The sequence below is a fragment of the Syngnathus acus genome, chromosome 24 (assembly GCF_901709675.1).
Source record: "Syngnathus acus chromosome 24, fSynAcu1.2, whole genome shotgun sequence".
Lineage (NCBI taxonomy): Eukaryota > Metazoa > Chordata > Actinopteri > Syngnathiformes > Syngnathidae > Syngnathus > Syngnathus acus.
In genome coordinates, this window is record NC_051108.1 from 5,497,452 (window position 1) to 5,517,794 (window position 20,343).

The following is a 20,343-nucleotide window of genomic DNA, read 5'->3' on the forward strand; positions in this document are numbered from 1 at the left end:
AGCGCCTCTAGAGGCCGAACCTTGAATGGTCTAAGCAGGGGCGTCGAAATGAAAATATCAAAATTTTCTCTCAATTTTAACGGAAATGCTTCTGGTAAAATACATTTGCCATTTAGTTTCAAATCTGCTTATTAAAAGAGACTTAACACAAAAGTTCTTTTGATTTGCCCATATATGCTCCTACAAAATTTATAGACATACAAATTATTGTGCTTATATTGCCATAGTAAATGTACCGTGTAGGTTAAACAGAAAGGCAGAGAAAACAAAGGAATTAACAAATCAATTTTAATATCGAATTGAATTTATTCATGCAGACAAACAGGGTTAAAAGTGTTGCATAAAACATGAGCCATTTTGATGGACTTTAAAGATCAAGGTTATGATTATTATATTGGATGATGCTGGTGATGATTATCATTCATATCGTTATTATTGCTTCTAACTTTGCACGGATCACATGCTTCATTCAAAATTAAGTTTTCGATCCTTATCTAAAAGAGAATTAAGATCAAACTATTTACACAGTACAGAGATATCCTGTCCTAATCCTCCTGCCACTCCATGTCCAGTCCTTCAACCTGAAGCAAGTTTTTGCTATAATCAAAACGGATTTCTTCACTGACACCAATGTCCTTTATGGCCTTGAAGAGGATGATGTGTTGCTTCTGGCCATCCACAATCACTGTGCGTTGCTTGGCTTTGAGATTAGGCTGCTTCCTCGAATTATTAATTTGCCGGCCAAATGTTTCCCTTTCGGGGTGGCACTCACACGGGGAGGTATGCGCATCGATACATAGATGCTTCCCACCAACCTTAAAAAAGAAGAGCAAGCCGGGCTGGATGTTTTGCTCTTTCATCATGGTTTCCCCCTCCTCGGCTGTGATCAGCTTCCCGTGATAGTCGCAGACGATGTCACCTTTGTAGAAGTGCGCCATTGTAGCCACACCTGTAAAAAAAAAAAAGACGCAATCGTGAGTTCCATCCAAAAAAGTGACACTTGGATAAACTTACCCAGCCGTGTTCCTCCCAAGAAATTTGTGATCACCAGCCCTCTCCAGTCCTGGTGAGTAACATGTGTGCTGATTCTTGGGTCTGTCTCCAGCATCAATCTGGGGGATGGTTTCCAGTTCTTCACAATATCCATCGCCTTTGGACAATTCACTGTCCAGCCCTCCTTTTTCAACACCCTCTCCACTTGCCGCTTGGTTGGTTTCTTTAGAACAAAGTGAGCTGAAAAGATAGAAATGAGAGCAACTTTTCAATCATTGTCCACAGTAAATAAATTGCACAGTTTGAGTAACTTCATGAATTAAATAAATGGTGCACAGTAAATACAAATATATAAAAATAAACAGTAAATACATTTAAAAATAAATATATAGATTAATAAATATTAAATAAATAAATATTGACTAAATTAAACTGAATTAAATAAATGGTGCACAGTAAATATAAATATATAAAAATAAACAATACATTTAAAAATATATAAAATAAATAAATTAAACTGAATTAAATAAATGGTGCACAGTAAATATAAATATATAAAAATAAACAGTAAATAAATTTACAAATATATAAATAAATATGAACTAAATAAATATTAACTAAATAAATGAATAAAATAAAATAAACAGTTTGAGTAACTTAATGAATTGAATAAATGGCGCATTTATAGTTAATTGCAATTGAGAGTACTTACACTGAAGATGGTTCTGTCGTTTAGCGAATTGAAGAGCTCGCCATTTGTCATAGTGTTTCCTGCCTGCAGAAAAGCCGGCTTGGAGCCTATCTCTTTTACACGGCGGCTGGCCATCTTTGGTCACCGGGAACACATGGAGGAAGGCGTTTAACTGTACATTCGCTATGTGCAACTTCTCCGCTCTTGAAAGCCCATGGTAAACTCTGACACGCTCGGTGCCTCCTGCCATTCTGTAGTGTTTGGAAACAAACACGCAAAAAAATAAATGCTGATGAAATACCACACTGTAGTCGTAAACACATCTAGGAACATTTACCTTTCTCTCAGTTCGGGCCCGGTCAATAACTCTATAATTTTCTGCAGGAACTCTTTGTATTGCTGCAGTTCATCTTGGATGGTCATTAACTGTGTTGTGAGATCCCGCCTAGTATCCAGGTAATGAACAAAGCTGATCTCATTCTCCAGGTCGTGAATGATGGTTGATGCAGAACTGTCTGTGCGCCGCAGACTGCTGATGTAATCTCGAGTCTCTCGGATTTTAATCAAGAACTCCAGTGTCGGCTCATTCCCGGTCGGCTGCAGGTACCGAAGGAAGCGCGACACGTTGTCCACCTTTAAATGGAGATGACATATTAGAGTGTGTATAATAAAAGATCATTCAGGAAGTACCTCTTGTTGCCAATTTGGAACACCCAGGGTATCACACAGGTACTTTTTAAAGTCAACGAGGCGGACAGCAGTCTCGCTGAATCGCTCCTTCTTTTCAATCTTCACAGATGTAGAGGTGATGGAAGGATCTCTGTAGAGCATTGGAGAAAAAAAAAAAAATCAAAATTTAACAAGAATGCATTATTATGTTCTTTTTTGTTCTTAATGAGCTTACTTTTTCCAGGAAGGAGCACTGGTATCATTGTCGGAGTCGGAGTCAGAGGAGGAGCTTCTCCGTTCCTTTTTACATACAGTTGGTGGGCAGAACCACGCACCTGCCGAGTTGGATGTGCCTGGAGCATCAGTGGCTGTAGAGGTCGAGGCGGCATCTGCGGGTTCCAGGACCATGTCTGACTCACGTGGTTTGTTGAGGATGAAACAGCCCCGCTCTATGAGCTTCTTCACAAGACGTATACGGCAGGGCCCGTGGGGGATGTTCTTGACGAGGTCCAGATAGTCCCAGCAACGGCCATTCCGCAGCCATTGTTTGGTTGATGCCTTGGCTTGCTGCACCTCGACATCAATCTCCTGACGTGTGCTGTTTTTCATGCACTTGTGGGCCAAGTGAACATAAATGTTATCCTGTGGCTTACAACACCGCAGACAGTAGATATAGTTGTGATTGGACATCCTAGAAGAAAGTAACATAAAGTTGAGCAAATTCGTCATAACATTTTTCTTAGTAAACTTTACTAGCCTCAAAATGAACCGAAAAATGCAAACCCCCAGCAGCCGACGGAGCATTTATTTCCATGCGCCCTGTGAGCGCTGAGGCGACGTCACCTCCAGGGGGCAATATTGAGACTGCGCCCTACCTGCCTTTTGTGTGTCGTTCTCTGCCCAGGTACGACTTTCTTTCAGTCCCCGACCACCAGCCCGCTTTGCCCTTGCCAAGCTTCACTGAGATCTACTACAACTTTCCCTCCCACTCAATAAAAACGAGAGGACTGTGACGCTTTTGGTTTTCCTCTGTGACGTCACAAAAGGCTGGTTGAACAAAGTAAAAACGTTTGAATTTTAAGGACATTGTGTGACAGTAATAAACAAGTCTTTAATCACAAAGACGGCTTACAAGTGAATTACATCACAAAGACAATATTGCGCAACAAATAATGTGCGCAACAAATAATGTATAAACACGCTCCAACTGCATGCCGGCTGGCTGAGAGGCACGGTCCTTAATGTCCACTACAATATATTCAATTTAGGTGAAAATGTTTCTGGATTCAGATTATTTTATTTTGTGCCACGTTATGACTTTGAGCCACATGATTACATCAACATTTTGTAAATTCGACATGACATTTTGTGTAAATTTCAATCCTTTTTAATACTTGCACAAAAAAAGTTTAAAACGTTAAATTTACTTTAAAAATATATTCTGGATTCAAATGATTTAATTTTGTGCCACCTTTTGACAATCAAGTCATCAAAACGAATTAGTTTTTTTCAATTCCAACTCATACATTAAGAATACAGACATAATCCAGTGAAGGATACATCAATTATGTGATAAGAAGAGATAAGATCTTACTTTTTCTCAGCATTTCCAGCCATTGTAGAAAATGAAAAGTCTAGGCGAAAAGTTTGATTCACCGGTGAAGCAACCCAGTCACGTTGAAACCAAATGCTCTGTGGCAAACCTTTGAAACCAAATGCTCTGTGGCAAACCTTAGGACCAGCCCTTTTCACCCAGCAAGCCTGCAGTTAGGGTAGGGCTTATATGTGTGTTCTTTGTGGCATCATATTTTCTGTTGCTTTGATATCTTGTGATTAGCCGCTATGAGAAAGCACATGTCCAACATATTTAATTTATGTAAAAAAAAGTAATTGAAATGTTGAGCAGTTAGATAACACAAACAGTCGTCTTTTGAAAAAAAAAAAAAAAAGCATTGATCCGTGTCATATAAATTATAAAACAATTTCCTTCCATGATTGTGTTGAAAAAGAAAATAGCCATTTTTAAAACTACACTTGTTTACTTATTATTCTTAGTTTTTCTTCTGTTTTCTGACGACTACACATAGTTGTCAAAACACTTTAGCTATCTCGGTATCCGTCTTGTGTCATTGCGTTTGCTCCCATTCATTTACAACGGCGTGTCCGCCAGAGGGCGACATTTCCCCGTTAGCGCTCCAGCGGGAGCTCATGCAAGTCAATCCAATCGCCTGGATCTCTGCCCTGGCGTCGTTCAGCGGCTGCCTTCGGCACTTTATGTACCAGGGGTGGCCCTCGGAGCTCCAGGGGTGGCTTTGACACGTTTATCTAGTGCAGGGATGAGCAACTAATACCATATGGTAAAATACAACGTGACAGTATAATAAACACAAAGCAAATATTGATTTGCAACGTGACAGTATAATAAACACAAAACAAATATTGATTTGCAAAAGTATGTTTAATTCATGAATTATTCCGATTTTTTTTGCTGCAGAGAAAGCTCAGCCAAGTCCACTGCTGGTGCTGACCTGACCCGCAAAAACAATCAGTGACGCTACTGATACCCAGAATCCATTGCGGCATCATGGCGGACAACAGGGAGAAAGCGCTGCAAGATTACCGTAAAAAATTATTGGAACACAAGGAAGTAGACGGGCGGTTAAAAGAACGTAAGATCCAATTTAACATGTACCGGCAAGTTAATGACAGTGTACACGTTGTGTATTGCGCTTATATAAATTACAGTATCATACAACCAGTATGTGTTAGCTGGCTTGCTAGCTAGTGCTTTGTCATGCAGTGAGCATCGTAGTATATTTGAATGGAAGTTCACTATAATATCGAGATGCTAACGTGGAAATAAACAAGCCCAGTTATGTTGAATTTGACGAAAACCGGTTGAATTGCAAATAATGAACATACATGTTAATAACGTCACAACCGTAATCGTTAGTTTGTCGTGTTTTGTCATGCATTTCTACCACTGCTAACCGGCTAGCCAGCTGTTCTTGGAGTCGTTTTTAATTTGAGTTGTTGGGGAAAAAAAGTCCTTTACGTGTTTATTTTCAAATTAAAACGCAGTTCTCTATCCTATTTGATTTTCAGTGAGAGAACAGCTTCGAGAACAAACTAAACAGTATGAAAAGTCAGAGAATGACCTCAAAGCTCTGCAGAGTGTTGGTCAGGTAAGAAGTATTATTTGTAAATATTACCCTGCTAATAATTAATGTCTTGTATTGGTGAAACATACTGGTAAAGACATTTTAGTCATAACCACATCAATGCTTCTATGTCTGCAGATTATTGGAGAAGTCCTCAAACAGCTGACAGAAGAGAAATGTAAGTTAAATTACATTTTTGTCATAATGTCATGTTAATGTTTGTGTTTTGATTACAGTCATTGTCAAGGCCACAAATGGTCCTCGATATGTGGTTGGATGTCGCCGACAGGTAGGTACTCAACACATACTCGTGTCGGGGGGTTCACGATCTTTTAATCGCCTTCACCTCAAATTTAAAAATGTCGTTTATTTTCTTATTTATCCTAGTTGGACAAGTCACAATTGAAGCCAGGCACCAGAGTGGCTTTGGATATGACTACGCTGACTATAATGAGGTAGGCTGGATGTTTTACTTATTTGATTGTAATTTCAAATCCATCTGCACTTATTGGCCGAAAAATATTGGAGATCCCAATTCTTATTTACTGTTTTCATTATCAAATGTAGTAGCCGAGAGGTAAGAGCTGTTTGACAAATGAGGGATCCTTACACAAAATGGTATGATGGGTCTGAGCTCATCATGTTTAAATTTTTTTTTAGGTATCTGCCACGAGAGGTGGACCCTCTGGTGTACAATATGTCCCATGAAGACCCCGGTAGCGTCTCCTACTCTGAAATTGGTGGATTGTCGGAACAGATCCGTGAGCTGAGAGAGGTAAAAAAACACTTGCCTACAAATAAGTGTCAAAAGGTGTCACAAAAGCGACATCACAAATAATGTTGCTTTGATTTTATGGCAGGTGATAGAGCTGCCCCTGACCAATCCCGAGCTTTTCCAGAGAGTTGGAATTATCCCCCCAAAAGGCTGCCTGCTCTATGGGCCTCCAGGTTAAAAGTCATGTTTTGTTATAATGAGTCATTGTATTTTATTTCAATCATTTATTGTTTGCCCCTGTAGGTACTGGGAAGACACTTCTGGCCAGGGCGGTTGCAAGTCAGCTGGACTGTAACTTTCTCAAGGTAAGTGGTCATTATTAAGTTGCCTTGCCATTCGTTCAGCTTCTCAGCTGATGTTACCCTGCAGGTGGTGTCCAGCTCCATCGTTGACAAATACATCGGTGAGAGCGCCAGGCTCATCAGAGAGATGTTCAACTATGCCAGGGACCATCAGCCTTGCATCATCTTCATGGATGAGATTGATGCCATTGGTGAGAGACACTGATAGTGTTTTGGCCCGTGTCGTAGTTGAATTTGGGTACGTTTAAAATGTCAAATTCGAACCGTTTTATGTTGTTTCCGCTAGGCGGTCGACGTTTCTCTGAGGGAACCTCTGCCGACAGAGAGATCCAGAGGACTTTGATGGAGGTAAATAAGGCACTAGTACCTCAAGACTTTTCATGACATGAGCTGTGATACATGCTTGTTGCTGTGCTACTTGACAGTTGCTGAACCAGATGGATGGATTTGATACACTACACAGAGTCAAGATGATCATGGCAACAAACAGACCCGACACTCTGGACCCTGCCCTGTTGCGACCCGGCCGGCTTGACCGCAAAATCCGTAAGATACCCTTCGAATTGTATTTTTTATTTTTTTTTGTAAACTAATGCATGTCTGCTCTACAGACATCGAGCTCCCCAATGAACAGGCTCGTCTGGACATTCTCAAAATCCACTCCAGTCCCATCACCAAGCATGGCGAAATAGGTCAGCAAAATATTACTTTTCCAATGTTTGTGTTTTTATATATGCATCATCACGAGACAAACGACAATTAATCTTTGCATTTCCGTACAGACTATGAAGCCATTGTGAAGCTGTCGGACGGGTTCAACGGAGCTGATTTAAGAAATGTTTGCACAGAAGCAGGTTAGACATTCAGCATGATTAGCTTGTCTGTTTACAAGAGCCCTCTCTATGAACATAACCCCTTATCCACGTGGATTTAATATGTGCAGGTTTGTTTGCCATCCGCGCCGACAGAGAGTACGTCACACAAGAAGACTTCATGAAAGCTGTGCGAAAAGTGGCAGATTCAAAGAAGCTGGAGTCCAAGCTGGACTACAAGCCTGTATAGATATTACCTTTTTCGGATTTGCTGTTGTATACGTTTGGCCAGAAGAAAAATGTATTCATGTTTGTGGGAACAGCATTTGCATAAAATATATTGTCATCTACCAAAGTGATTTTTGCTCTTGTGGCCGCAGCACAAAACCATTTGTCACTTCTGGTGTTCAACACTTGTATAAAACAAACAAAAACTTCATATATGGTATGGCAATAAACCGTTCTGTTTACATCTCTTATTTCTTTTCCTCTTCCATAGATTTTAATGTATAATTTCGCTTTTATTTGAAACAGTTTAAAATTAACATCATTGTTTTCAGTGCAAATGAATGTTTTTGTCCAACGACAGTAAATACAACAGAACCCGGCATCAAACTTATGAATGCGCAAGATAAATAGTATTTTTGCGTCAACTCACTACTGACAATTTAACGAATTAAACAGATCTCCAACCTGGAATAAAAAAAATGGGAGTTGAATACGATTTGACTGTGGTTAATAAATAATGCATCATACTGGTTATACATTCAACTATAAGGCGTCATCCTTTTTCTGTACTTGATCACAGGGTTGCTGGTGCCTATCCCAGCTCAATTATTCAGTTGTCAGTCGGGGCTGACTAATTCAGACATAAATGAACATAACACTGCTGGAGGAGGCAGAATGCGAACTAATTTACAGCTGTGTATTCACTACACAAATAGCACAAAATATTTATAAAAACAGTCTCAATCCCAATAAAGTTCTATCATAAATATTACAGCCTTATCTTAATTTACTCACTAGGTTTTCATTAGCATGTTCATAGAAAAGCAATACCTAAATGATATCAAATAATTCCAATATAGTGACACTAATTTGTTTTGGGTTTACTTTGCATTATGTAATTCATTGTTCAAATGCAGCAGAACCAAGAGTCAGGGCAAATGATTCCTGAATGAAAGCTCTACATATGGGACAGTGTGAAAAGTGTGAAAAACAACTGTCACACACACAAGCATGTCTACAAGGCAGCAACACTCTATTGATAGCTGCATTTTGACACACTACACAGTCTCTGCCCTGTCTCTCTGACAAGCCTTTATCATCTTCCTCATCCTCTACCTCTTTTCCAGTCTCTTCTTCCTCCTCAGGCTCACTGGGACGGACAATCGGGTCGGTAGGATGACCAGATTCTCCACCGCTATTAGCTGACATAAAAAGAGCCTGCAAGGACGGATTGGACAATAATTTCAATTCAAATTGATCTTGAAAATTTAAAAAACTGAAACAAGCATTAGATTTCAAAGTGGAAGTTCGAAAACCTACTTTTAATTCGTACATGTTCCCCTGTGAGGTGAGAAGGTGTTGGAAGAGAATCCTTGAGGACAGGTTGTATTTATTATCAGGTACATGAATTACAGTGACACTGGCCACCTGAAAGAAGATTTGTTCGAATAAGTTGGGTCCTTAAATGCATATTATTGGTGACATTCAAAGAACTCACAATATTATATGTGTCTCGAGCTTCTTGTTCCGCCAAGGTCAACACAGCCACGAGAGGATAGCGTTGTCTGGGCAATGGGCCAAAATCTGAGAGTGCCTGTTCAGGTGGAATACAAGTGAAGCGTTCTTCTCTGTCTTCACTCCTGATACTAGAAGGATTGTGTCAAAGAGCCAAACTATCACAGAAGCAGAAAGCATTCACTAAAAAAAAAGCCAAACACAAACAAAATCATCTGGAAATATTTGATTTGTTATCATGGGCAGCACTGAATTTTAGAAAGGATACTAGATGCTCTGGCAGTGATGATAGAAGCCGTGTAACGCCTCCCGGAAATGCTGGGGGTTGCTCAACCTGGTGACACCCTGGTGGGCCTGCAATGCTCGCTGCAGGGCACTGACATCACAACCCCAGAAACAGCTCAAGATACACGGCTCCAAACAATATGGCTTCAACCACACACCATCTGTAGAATGTCATGGTAGAATGTCAAGTCAGACAAAACCATTAACACTAACCTGCCATCACCACGAGGGCTCAGTTCAATGAAGTAAACTTCCAAGACTGGACGGATCATTTAATGACCAATGAAATTTACCGAATTTTCCGCACTATTAGGCGCACCGGATTATAAGGCGCACCTTCAATGAATGGCCCATTTTAAAACTTTGTCCATATATAAGTCCATATATTTGGACACGCCTGCCGTAGTGGCTCAATATTGGTCCATAATTAAGGTGCACCGGATTATAAGGCGCACTGTCAGCTTTTGAGAAAATTTGAGGTTTTTAGGTGCGCCATATAGTGCGGAAAATACGGTAATAAACTTCACATGCTATTTGTCTCCAAATCAAAACAAACTGAATGTGCCTTAATGTGGAGGTTCAAAGTCAAGTCAAGTCAAAGTCAAAGTCAGCTTTATTGTCAATCCCTTCATATGTCAAGACACACAAAGAAACCGAAATTCCGTTTCCTCCATCCCACGGTGACGAGACATACAAGTAGGCGACACAAAACAAAAACAAGAAAGCACAAACCATAAATAACAAATAATAAATAAAATAAAATAAATGAGCGATGAATAAATAACAGACCAATAACCCATTAAATATGAGGGGCAAAACCGAGCCAGTGTGCATACAGCAAGAACAGGACGCTACGCTGAAAGGGGGAGCGAGTTCAGGATCCTAACAGCCTGGAGTACGAAGCTGTTGGAAAGTCTGGTGGTGCGGGAGCGCAGGCTCCTGTACCGCCTCCCAGAGGGCAGAAGTTCAAACAAACAGTGAGCGGGGTGACTCACATCACTCACAATCTTGGTCGCCTTGCGGGTGAGTTGGGAGGTGTAAATGTCCTTCAAGGAGGGGAGAGAAGCACCAATAGTCTTACTAGCCGTTTTCACTACGCGCTGCAGGGCCTTCAAGTCTTGGTCAGTGCAGCTGCCACCCCAGACAGCAATACAGCTGGAGAGGACGCTCTCAATGGTGCCGCGGTAAAAAGTAGTCATGACGGCCGGAGGAGCCCCCGCTCGCCTGAGTTTCCGAAGGAAGTACAGGCGGCGCTGGTTCGACCGTATTGGTAATTGTATGTAATGTACGTCTTACTTGCAACAGATGCGGATCCAGAACCCATCTCGAGGGAAAAAGGATTTGTCACTTGAACCATTTGCTTTTCGGGAGTAGGTAGGATGGACTCGGTGTCATCAGAGCTACGCAAGATAACTGGGACATCAAAACCAACCCTGCATAAATTGAAGCAAAACAATGTTACGTGACTCGCTTGGGTTTAATCTGATTTTTGTATTTTGTAAACTATCATATATTTTCACAAAGAATAATTTAATATTCGATTAATGATATACATCCTGATAGTATACCAGTCCTTTGAATATTGTGAAAATATGTGGCTCAGAATACAACAATATCACCATACATGATATCTGAGATATTTGATATGTCAGAAATGTTATCAACGATATATCACGTGACTGAAAGAAAATATACACTTAAAAAGGAAAACGTTGAATTATGCATTTGTTCGATGCCCAAACTTCATACCATGGACAAAAAAAACATGCAAACCACTTGTGTCATATCGACGATTGCTCTGTTGACAGTGTAAAATATCATAGCGAAACGACTTACCATCCGAGGACCAAGGCAGCGGTAATAACAAAACACAAAGAAACCACACTAATATAGAAGAGTGGCGAGTACTCATACAATGTAATTAAGAAACCTCCTGCCATTTTCTATAAATTAAACGCTAAAAGAAACGAATTCTCGAAAATGGTAATACAGGAACATCTCACGACTGCCATGACAGCTTGAAGTTTAACTACGGTGGCTCTCGAGGTGAAAACCCAGAAACGTAGGTTTATAGAAACGCGTTTTGTTTTCTATTGCCACAATTGCGGCACAAGTTTGAAACTTTTTTAATTTGTTCATATCAATGTACAGGAACCAAATATGTATATCTGGAGCATATTTAATTATTAACTTGATACGAATTTAAATTCAAAAGAAAAAAATGTGGATAACTTGAAACACTTTTTTAATGAACTACAAAATTAATTAAAACAATTAAATAATTATTTATACTATTGTTTGGTCGACATTATTTATGTCTTTATGCTTTTTAAATTTGTATGTAATATATCCGTCGACATTGACTTTACTTTGATAGGTTTAACCGGAACGTCTCATGTTAATTTCTGAATCCCCACTGCTGAGCTTGCCTTCGAAACTAGCATCGTATATTCCATCAGAGGTAACTGTGATGCGCGACGAAAAAACAGAGGAATATGTAGCCACAAAACAGGATAAATTGTATTATTCTATTTAAAAGGTTTAGATCGGTGTGTTGGAATCACTTGCTATAATGTGATCGAATCGTCGTGGTCATAGGGAGGCGCACAGATGTTCCAAGCTGCGGAGAAAGAAACCTTTATGCAGGGATTATAGGGGCGCGCGTTGTGTTGTATTTATGTTGAACAATTTGAATCCAAACCATGAGCAGTATGAAGGACAAAGCGACTATGCGCCAGCAGAGCTCGGATAATAACTCAGTGAGCAGCAGTGAATGGGACATGGCAAATGATGTTTTCGTGTCCGGCTACGACGAGAACCCGATGGGAGTGGAAACCCGCAACGGGGACAGTGACCCAGGAGAACCCGGCTTGGATGGACACATTCCGCTTTTACCACAGGACGGCATAATACTGGGCCTGTCTGAAGAAGAATACTCGAGCCCATCGTATTTGGACATCGAGCCGAACTACACGGAAAGTGACGGCAACGTGTCAACCAAGAAACGCATACGTTCAAACAGCTCTCGGCACAGGGGTGAGATCGTCACGGAGCTGGGCCCGGAGGAGGTCAGGTGGTTTTACAAAGAGGACAAGCGGACGTGGAAACCTTTCGTTGGACATGACTCGTTAAAAATTGAGACCGCCTATGGGAGGTTCAGTGAGCAGAACCCTGATAAGGTTAAACGCCACAGTGAGCCCGTCGATACCGAGGGCAAAGACGCAACCACGTCCGGCGAGATCCAGCCAGACGAGAGCGTGGATGAGTGTGGTGTTCAAAATGAGTCGGCGGTCCGGCAACGGCCTTCTGTGTCCGACGAGACGAGGGACCTGGGCGAAAATAGAATTAACATGGAGGCAGTGTGTGTGAGAGGAGGCCTCTATGAGGTGGACATCAGAGAGAAGGAATGCTACCCTGTGTACTGGAACCGTAAGCACCCAATGCTTTTGTTTATACTATAAGTCAGGGGTGTCAAACTCATTTTTTTCACGGGCCGCATTGTAGTCATAGCTTCTTTCGGAGGGCCATTATGACTGTCAACCCAAATAAATGTATGAACACCTCATCTTATATACAGTAAAAGCTACAAAACAAACTGACAAATAATCGTTTTCAAATCAGACGAGTAAAAACTGGTCAAATATTTAAAAAAACTTATATTAAAAGTGAAGACAATTTGCAATTCTAGTAATGACACACGAATTTGATGCACAATTTGTCTTCGCGGGCCATATGAAGTGATCTGGCGGGCCGTATCTGGCCCCCGGGCCTTGAGTTTGACACCTGTGATTTACATCATTATAGCACAAGCGTACTATTAACCCCTTTGGTGACTAGTAAGTACAGTGGCCCCCAAGTACAATCCTCAACATGGGTAAAAGTTGCACGCACTCTCTAAATACGAATGACACGAATGTGATTTTAATTTTCCCCAGAGCAAGATCGCATTCCCGTGATGAGAGGTCAGTGGTTCATCGATGGAACCTGGCTTCCTTTAGAGGAAGATGAGAGTGACATGATTGAGCAAGAGCACCTTGCTCGTTTCCGCGGTCAACAAATGAGGGACACCTATGAAATGGAGGCAGTGACCACCACAGTAGACAGCAAAGATGGTAAAAAAAAAAATAACATGCATATTGTGTATAATGATTAAATATTTATTACTGTGTCATGTTCTGCTAGCTATTCACAGTTTGAAGCTGAGCCGCAGCCACGTTGACTGGCACAGTGTGGATTTGGTGTACCTTTACAGCGACGCGACCACGTCCAAGATTGCACGAACTGTTACTCAGAAACTGGGCTTTTCTAAAGGTACATGGATAAACTGTCATCCATTTTCTTAGATGACCACAAAATGTCCTATTCACAGCTTCCAGCAGCGGGACACGTCTCCACAGAGGGTACGTAGAGGAGGCAGCACCTGAGGACACTCCACCTGAAACCACTCACATCGTGTTTGTGGTGCATGGCATCGGTCAGAAAATGGACCAGGGTCGTATTATTAGAAACACTAGCATGTAAGACAAATGAGTCAGCACTATATGCAATCAAGGTGATTGTTTTCAGTAACACTCTTTGTTGGCAGGATGAGAGATGCTGCCAGAAAGATGGAGGAGAAGCACTTTCCTAATCGCACCACAGAGCATGTTGAATTCCTTCCTGTCGAATGGCGGTCGAAACTGGCTCTTGATGGAGGTATGATGCTAAAAGCTAATGTTAGCATTAGATTTATTTCTATATACTCTGTCAAGGTAAGATTTATATTCATATATTCATTCACTATTTCATCTTTAATATGAGGATACATGACCAAATGCCAGAGTTCACAGGTGTCAAACCCAAGGCCAGGGGGCCAGATACGGCCCGCTACATAATTTTATGTGGCCCGCAAAGACAAATTGTGCATCAAATTCGTGTGTCATTATTAGAATTGCAAATAGTCTTCAGTTTTAATCATATCTTTTTTTTTTTTATATTTGACCAGTTTTTACTCGTCTGATTTGAAAACGAGTTATTTGTCAGTTTGTTTTGTAGCTTTTACTGTATATAATATGAGGTGCTCATACATTTATTTGGGTTGACAGTCATAATGGCCCTCCGAAGAAGCTATGACTACAATGCGGCCCGCCAAAAAAATTAGTTTGACATAGTTAAATTATGTACTTGCTCATGGAGTATGTTTATCCATTTTATGTTAGCAGCAAAGAGGCTAAATTGCTAATGTAGCCACTGATATATTTAACCGTGGGAGGACCAGCAACCAGATTGGGCTACCAAAACATGGAGATACTGGGGATCGATCCCAGGACCTCATGCATGCTAAGCATGCGCTCTACCACTGAGCTACATCCCCATATGCTAGCTATAAACATACTTGTCTTTCCATCTGGTATTTCACGCACTGAATCGCTTCCAGATGGGCTGTCTCATGTTTTAAATACAGTGTTACTTTTCAAGACATATAATATTGCACGATGCGCTCTTGCAGACACGGTGGACACCATCACTCCAGACAAACTTAGAGGTCTTAGAGACATGTTGAACAGCAGCGCCATGGACATCATGTACTACACTAGTCCGCTTTACAGAGACGAGGTGAGACTATTTTATGTGAATTTATGCAGATTCATCTTTGGGGAAAGAATTTCGGTTGAATATACGATATGAGTTCTGTCAATAGTTGTGAAGAAAGACAACAGAAATAATAGTTTACTGTACATCTGCAATATGTAATTTTTTTGTTTGTCTGTATATGCAGATTACCCGTGGCCTGACACTGGAGCTGAACCGTCTTTACTCACTTTTCTGCTCAAGAAATCCAGATTTTGAAAAAAATGGAAAGGTTTCCATCGTGTCACACTCGTTAGGTTGTGTCATAACCTTTGACATCATGACGGGCTGGGACCCTGTGCGCTTTCATCATTCTCAAGTGCCAGATCCAGAAGAAACAAAGGCCCGCTGGCCAAGTGATGAAGAGCGCCATCTTCAGGAGCAGCTCAGACTCACACGCCTCAGGTATTTGAAATTTATTTTTTACTCTGCATTTTACTAGAAACACTCAACACAATAACAGCACTGTTGTCAGTTTGTGATATTCTTTGTAACTGAACGATTAACATGTGTATTCTAAAAAAAAATAATAATCATTTTTCTGTGCAGGTTGAGAGATTTGGAGGATCAATTCCAGGGTCTGCAGACCTTGTCTTGTGTTGCAATTCCAGCTTTAAAATTCAAGGTAATAATATTCATCGGAAACTAATCAAATAATAGTTTTTATTTTAATTTTTTTTATACTGAATTTGACTGTTTCTTGATCTTTTAGGTGGAAAATTTCTTCTGCATGGGCTCCCCACTGGCTGTATTCTTGGCATTACGAGGCATCCGTCCTGGTAGCAATGTCGTGCAGGACCATATCCTCCCCACCTCAATCTGCAAACGCCTTTTTAATTTATTTCATCCCACTGACCCAGTGGTGAGTACTTTATTACTAGTCTGGCCTAGTCCAGTTTTAGATCCATAGATCCATTTCAGCTATGGAAGCCGCTCTGATTTGAATTATGTTTTACAATGTATTTTAAATACATACCATTTAATAAATAAGATGGGAAAACAATATCCAAATAATTCTTTCATTCTCTGCTCTTATAGGCATACAGATTGGAGCCTCTTATTTTAAAGCACTACAGTAACATTGCACCTGTTCAAATCCACTGGTAAGTCATCCTTTGGAGTGAATGGCTGTTTTTCCTCTAATATGGCATAACTTTGATTAACTAGGCATCCTTAAACTAGATAAGTAGGAGAAAATAGATGGATGGTCACACATGCAATCAAATCCTTTCACAATCCGTTCTTCCTAAAAAAAAAATCAGCGCCCTCCGGTGGCATTGATTGCAAAGACAGCTTGAGTGTATTTAACAGAACAAAAAATCTTTTTGAGACTTGGACACATTTTTGTTAGTTTTCATGGAAAAGTCATATTAAGCTAGAAGAGAGAAAACGTCAACATATTTATGTACATTAATTAAAGTTGATTTACGTGACTTTGATGTGGCAGGTACAACACCACCAGCCCCACGGCATATGATCACATTCGCCCCACACTGCTAAACCTCGCCAAGGAGACGACAGCTATATCAGACTCAGAAAGCCTTCCCAGCCCTTGCACCTCCCCGCCCCAAGCACGACGACACTATGGCGAGTCCATCACCAATCTGGGCAAGGCCAGCATCATGGGTTAGATACTTTTTTAAATGTTCCCAGAAGACAATTAACTACCATATTTTTCGGACTATAAGGCCAAACTTCCCCATAGGTGTACATCAAATGAAAACAAATATTGATGACATATGTCACCCATCTAATGAGAGAGTCCAGTCCAAGACAAAAGTCCTTCGAATTTGCATGAAACATGCTCCCATGGTAGTAATACCACCATTTATCTTCTCAAAGAACATTTTTGTAATTTCATATTTAAGTTACCGTATTTTCCGGACTATAAGGCGCACCTAAAAACCTAAAATGTTATCAAAAGCCGACAGTGCGCCTTATAGTCCGGTGCGCCTTATATATGGACCAAATTCCTAAATTTAAACTGGCCCGAAGCATTGTGTCATGAAATCAATCATAAGTGGCCCGCTGAAGACTATGAATCATAAAAAGACTATGGATCTTTATTTTGTGATTATAAAGTAATTTGCTCCGTCTGAAGTTGAAATAAAAAAGATAAAATGGAGAATGATTTGATTTGGATTAAAAATCTGACATGATGCATTAATGGCGCGCCTTATAGTCCGGTGCGCCTTATATAAGGACAACGTTTTAAAATGGGCCATTCATTGAAGGTACGCCTTATAGTCCGGAAAATACGGTATTTTAACTGCAAATGAGGATCATCTCCAAACGTGCAAAACCACGGATGGTCTTCTCGCCCTTCAGGTGCTGCAAGTATCGGAAAGGGAATCGGAGGAATCCTGTTTTCTCGCTTTTCTCGATCCAGCGGCCAGGTGGGTGGTGTGGAGGAAGAGCCCTCAGATTTTGAGGGTCGAACCACAGAGGTGGATAACGCAGCAGGAGAGAAGCCACTGCTCCCCGAAAGTGATGAGAAGGAGAAACAAGTAGAAGACGAGGGTGGGGAAATTGAGCAAGCAATGTCTCAATCCACTTCAGTGGTCTTGGACCAAACCACCTGTAAGTCCAAAAGTTCTTTGAATTTGATATTTGTTTCCAATCTACAGCAACAACAATTAATAAGTGATGTTTTTCTGTGTTTTAGTGGAGCTGGAAAGACGCATCGACTTTGAGCTGCGAGAGGGCTTGGTTGAGAGCCGCTATTGGTCAGCGGTGACGTCACATACAGCCTATTGGTGCTCTTATGATGTGGCGCTTTTTCTCCTTACTTTCATGTATAGACCCCAAGACCCGCCTGAGACTGCTGAGGACAACACCGATCCCGCCTAAAAAAAAAAAATCCATGCACACTATAAGGCATGGTCACTCAATTCATTTTCTATTCACACAATTGAAAGAAAAAAAAAAAAAGCACTCCCTTTCTCACAACTAAAAAAAATATTCTATTTTACACACTGGTACTATTTCTAAAATGTGATTTTTTTTTACCCTTATTACTATAAAGTAAATCCATATTTATTTTATTTACATTTTATTTATACTTTTGAACAAAAAAACAGAAATATTATTTTTTAATTTATTTAAACCTTGGCTTATTTAAACAAGAGCATGAAATGATTTACCAAGTGAATTGAAACTGAATTGACCTTGACAAATACTCATATCAGCACACAAACACGCGCGGACACACACACTGTGCTCAAAGCCTTGTCCTCTGACCACATCCAGTAAGTTCCTGTGCACCATCTGGTGCAGAAACAACTTCTTTTACCATTTGTGCTGTTTTGTTCTTGAACTTGTACAATGTTCTGTGTATTTGTATCCTCCTGTCACCCCATAATTGCTCCTAACCATTGAGCAGTACAATGCTTTGCTGTTGTGATCATTTTCCTAACATGGAGAGACAGTTACTTTTCAAACCTAGCTTACACTATTTTGATGACTAAAATTATGCGCTAGTAGCATAAACTTAGAAAGGTTCCACTTTGCCCTTTACAACAACACTAATTTGTATTGTTCGACCTGTGTCCGTGTCTATGTTTGGTCTTTGTGTACGTCAAAAGAGGCTGAATGGAAACAATTGAAACAAAAAGAAAATGACTCAGCCGTCAACCGTATTTAAATACTTTTATATTTTTTTTCCTCCACTGTAAAAAAAATCCTATTTATATGCTATCATATGTTCCACATTAAAAATGATCCAATATGCCTTTATTGACCTTGCCATGTGAGCACAATAATAGCATCTTCCGTTCAATCATCATGAGAGTAATTTTGTCATCATATATCTTAAATGTGACGTGGCCAAATATTTAGGAGTTGCCTACAATATGTTGATGACCTTGCAAAATCAAGCATTGTGTAAAACATTCAGTAATGTGGCAAACAGTAGCGTCTAAACACATTAAAATGATAACTTTTTTTTAGCTAATTTTAGGTTGGTTTTCTTTACACTGTGACATAAGTTTCAGGTCCAAATGTATTCATAGCATATTCGAAATGTATAGCAAAACTCAAGAATATGCAAGTAACCAGGATCACATCCTTTTTTTTTTTTTATAATGTTCCAAAACATAATTTTTCATCAAACCGTTTAGGAATATGAATAGCCTATATAGAACTTAAGAGTGCTAACAGTGCAAAAAACGTCGTGATTTATATATATTTTCAGAATTAATTTCTAATAAAATTTCTTATGTTATGGCCAAAAATATATACTTTGATCTAACATTTACGGTATAAGGTTTCTGCTAGAGAAAATATATTTTTCCTGTTTCTAAAAACATGTTTGCCAAATTTGGGCTTTTTATTCATTTTATTTATTTTTTATAAGTTCAGATGTCTTTTGTTGAATGCGGTCTTTCAATTTTGGACAGGATGCATGTTATTTATACGACAATGCCAAGGTTTCAACAATCATGATTTTGGTGAATGTGCCATTTACACCAGATGTGTATGAATTTAATACTAGCAAAATTTCTAACTTCACTGATTTGCTCTATGTGTGTGTCTGTGCATGTTTGTGTGTGTGTCCTTTTTTTAAAAATGATTTGAGATGTTTTGAAAAGAAAAAAAAACACAAAATGAAACTGGAAATGCAAAATATTTTTTTTTGGATCATTCAAAGCAATTCAATATGTGTATAGTACAATATTAACTCCTTGTATTTTGTATACAAGCCTGTGACTATTGGACAGTATACCAATTAAAACACACGACTGCCAAACTGAATAAGATAATCTTGTCATCAAATCAATCATCAAGTAACCAGGAAGTACAGTTCTTTTTCATTTGAGGTTTTACAGTCACAATGTGATGTAAGAATTGTAGTTATTTGCAAATTCCAATGCCATTCATTCTCCTTGTCAGAGTCTCGAACACAGGTGTCAAACTCAAGGCCCGGGGGCCAGATACGGCCCGCCACATCATTTTATGTGGCCCGCGAAGACAAATTGTGCATCAAATTCATGTGTCATTACAAGAATTGCAAATTGTCTTCACTTTTAATAATATCTTTTTTTTAAAATATTTGACCAGTTTTTACTCGTCTGATTTGAAAACAAGTTATTTGTCAGTTTGTTTTGTAGCTTTTACTGGATATAATATGAGGTGCTCATACAATTATTTGGGTTGACAGTCATAATGGCCCTCCGAAAGAAGCTATGAATGCAATGCGGCCTGCGAAAAAATGAGTTTGACACCCCTGATCTAGAAACTCCCAACTTCCCAATTTTGGGGGAAAAGTAGCAAAAATATTCGTGAATTTGAAGAAAAAAAAAAA

At 39.8% G+C, this 20,343-nt stretch overlaps 4 protein-coding genes and 1 non-coding gene across 6 annotated transcripts in view; 2 read left to right on the forward strand and 3 right to left on the reverse strand.

The window, feature by feature from the left end:
• Window positions 1-328: 328 nt before the first annotated feature.
• Window positions 329-1,219, reverse strand: LOC119118173 (N-lysine methyltransferase KMT5A-like). Its single transcript, XM_037244974.1, has 2 exons — window positions 1,015-1,219; window positions 329-949 (listed from the first exon to the last, which is right to left on the reverse strand). The coding sequence occupies exons 1-2, from the start codon at window positions 1,145-1,147 to the stop codon at window positions 546-548; spliced, it is 537 nt and encodes a 178-aa protein (XP_037100869.1). The 5' UTR covers window positions 1,148-1,219; the 3' UTR covers window positions 329-545.
• Window positions 1,220-4,888: 3,669 nt separating this feature from the next.
• Window positions 4,889-7,875, forward strand: psmc6 (proteasome 26S subunit, ATPase 6). Its single transcript, XM_037244239.1, has 14 exons — window positions 4,889-5,022; window positions 5,459-5,538; window positions 5,653-5,692; window positions 5,751-5,803; window positions 5,902-5,969; window positions 6,175-6,289; window positions 6,375-6,462; window positions 6,533-6,594; window positions 6,659-6,782; window positions 6,878-6,939; window positions 7,017-7,137; window positions 7,203-7,283; window positions 7,374-7,445; window positions 7,535-7,875. Exons 1-14 carry the CDS (start codon window positions 4,938-4,940, stop codon window positions 7,651-7,653), a joined length of 1,170 nt encoding a protein of 389 aa, XP_037100134.1. The 5' UTR covers window positions 4,889-4,937; the 3' UTR covers window positions 7,654-7,875.
• The window catches only part of cgrrf1 (cell growth regulator with ring finger domain 1), a 38,412-nt gene continuing 25,942 nt past the window's right edge, over window positions 7,874-20,343 (reverse strand). Inside the window, exons 1-6 of one of the 2 annotated variants that reach the window (XM_037244240.1) lie at window positions 11,268-11,479; window positions 10,728-10,864; window positions 9,415-9,592; window positions 9,130-9,277; window positions 8,952-9,059; window positions 7,874-8,849 (exon numbers count right to left, since the gene is read on the reverse strand). In XM_037244240.1, coding sequence (XP_037100135.1) covers window positions 8,532-8,849; window positions 8,952-9,059; window positions 9,130-9,277; window positions 9,415-9,592; window positions 10,728-10,864; window positions 11,268-11,371 — 993 coding nt within the window. In that variant the 5' untranslated portion in view covers window positions 11,372-11,479 and the 3' untranslated portion in view covers window positions 7,874-8,531. Of the gene's footprint in view, window positions 8,850-8,951; window positions 9,060-9,129; window positions 9,278-9,414; window positions 9,593-10,727; window positions 10,865-11,267; window positions 11,480-20,343 lie in introns of those variants that run through there. The other variant, XM_037244241.1, reaches the window with a different exon arrangement.
• On the forward strand, window positions 11,833-19,793 carry ddhd1b (DDHD domain containing 1b). The gene is made up of 13 exons (XM_037244238.1): window positions 11,833-12,860; window positions 13,367-13,543; window positions 13,614-13,742; window positions 13,801-13,948; window positions 14,017-14,126; window positions 14,920-15,026; window positions 15,190-15,446; window positions 15,591-15,666; window positions 15,754-15,903; window positions 16,080-16,144; window positions 16,489-16,667; window positions 17,370-17,621; window positions 17,707-19,793. The coding sequence occupies exons 1-13, from the start codon at window positions 12,134-12,136 to the stop codon at window positions 17,889-17,891; spliced, it is 2,562 nt and encodes an 853-aa protein (XP_037100133.1). The 5' UTR covers window positions 11,833-12,133; the 3' UTR covers window positions 17,892-19,793.
• trnaa-agc lies at window positions 14,713-14,784 on the reverse strand. The gene has a single exon. It is a non-coding gene; the product is annotated as a tRNA-Ala (tRNA).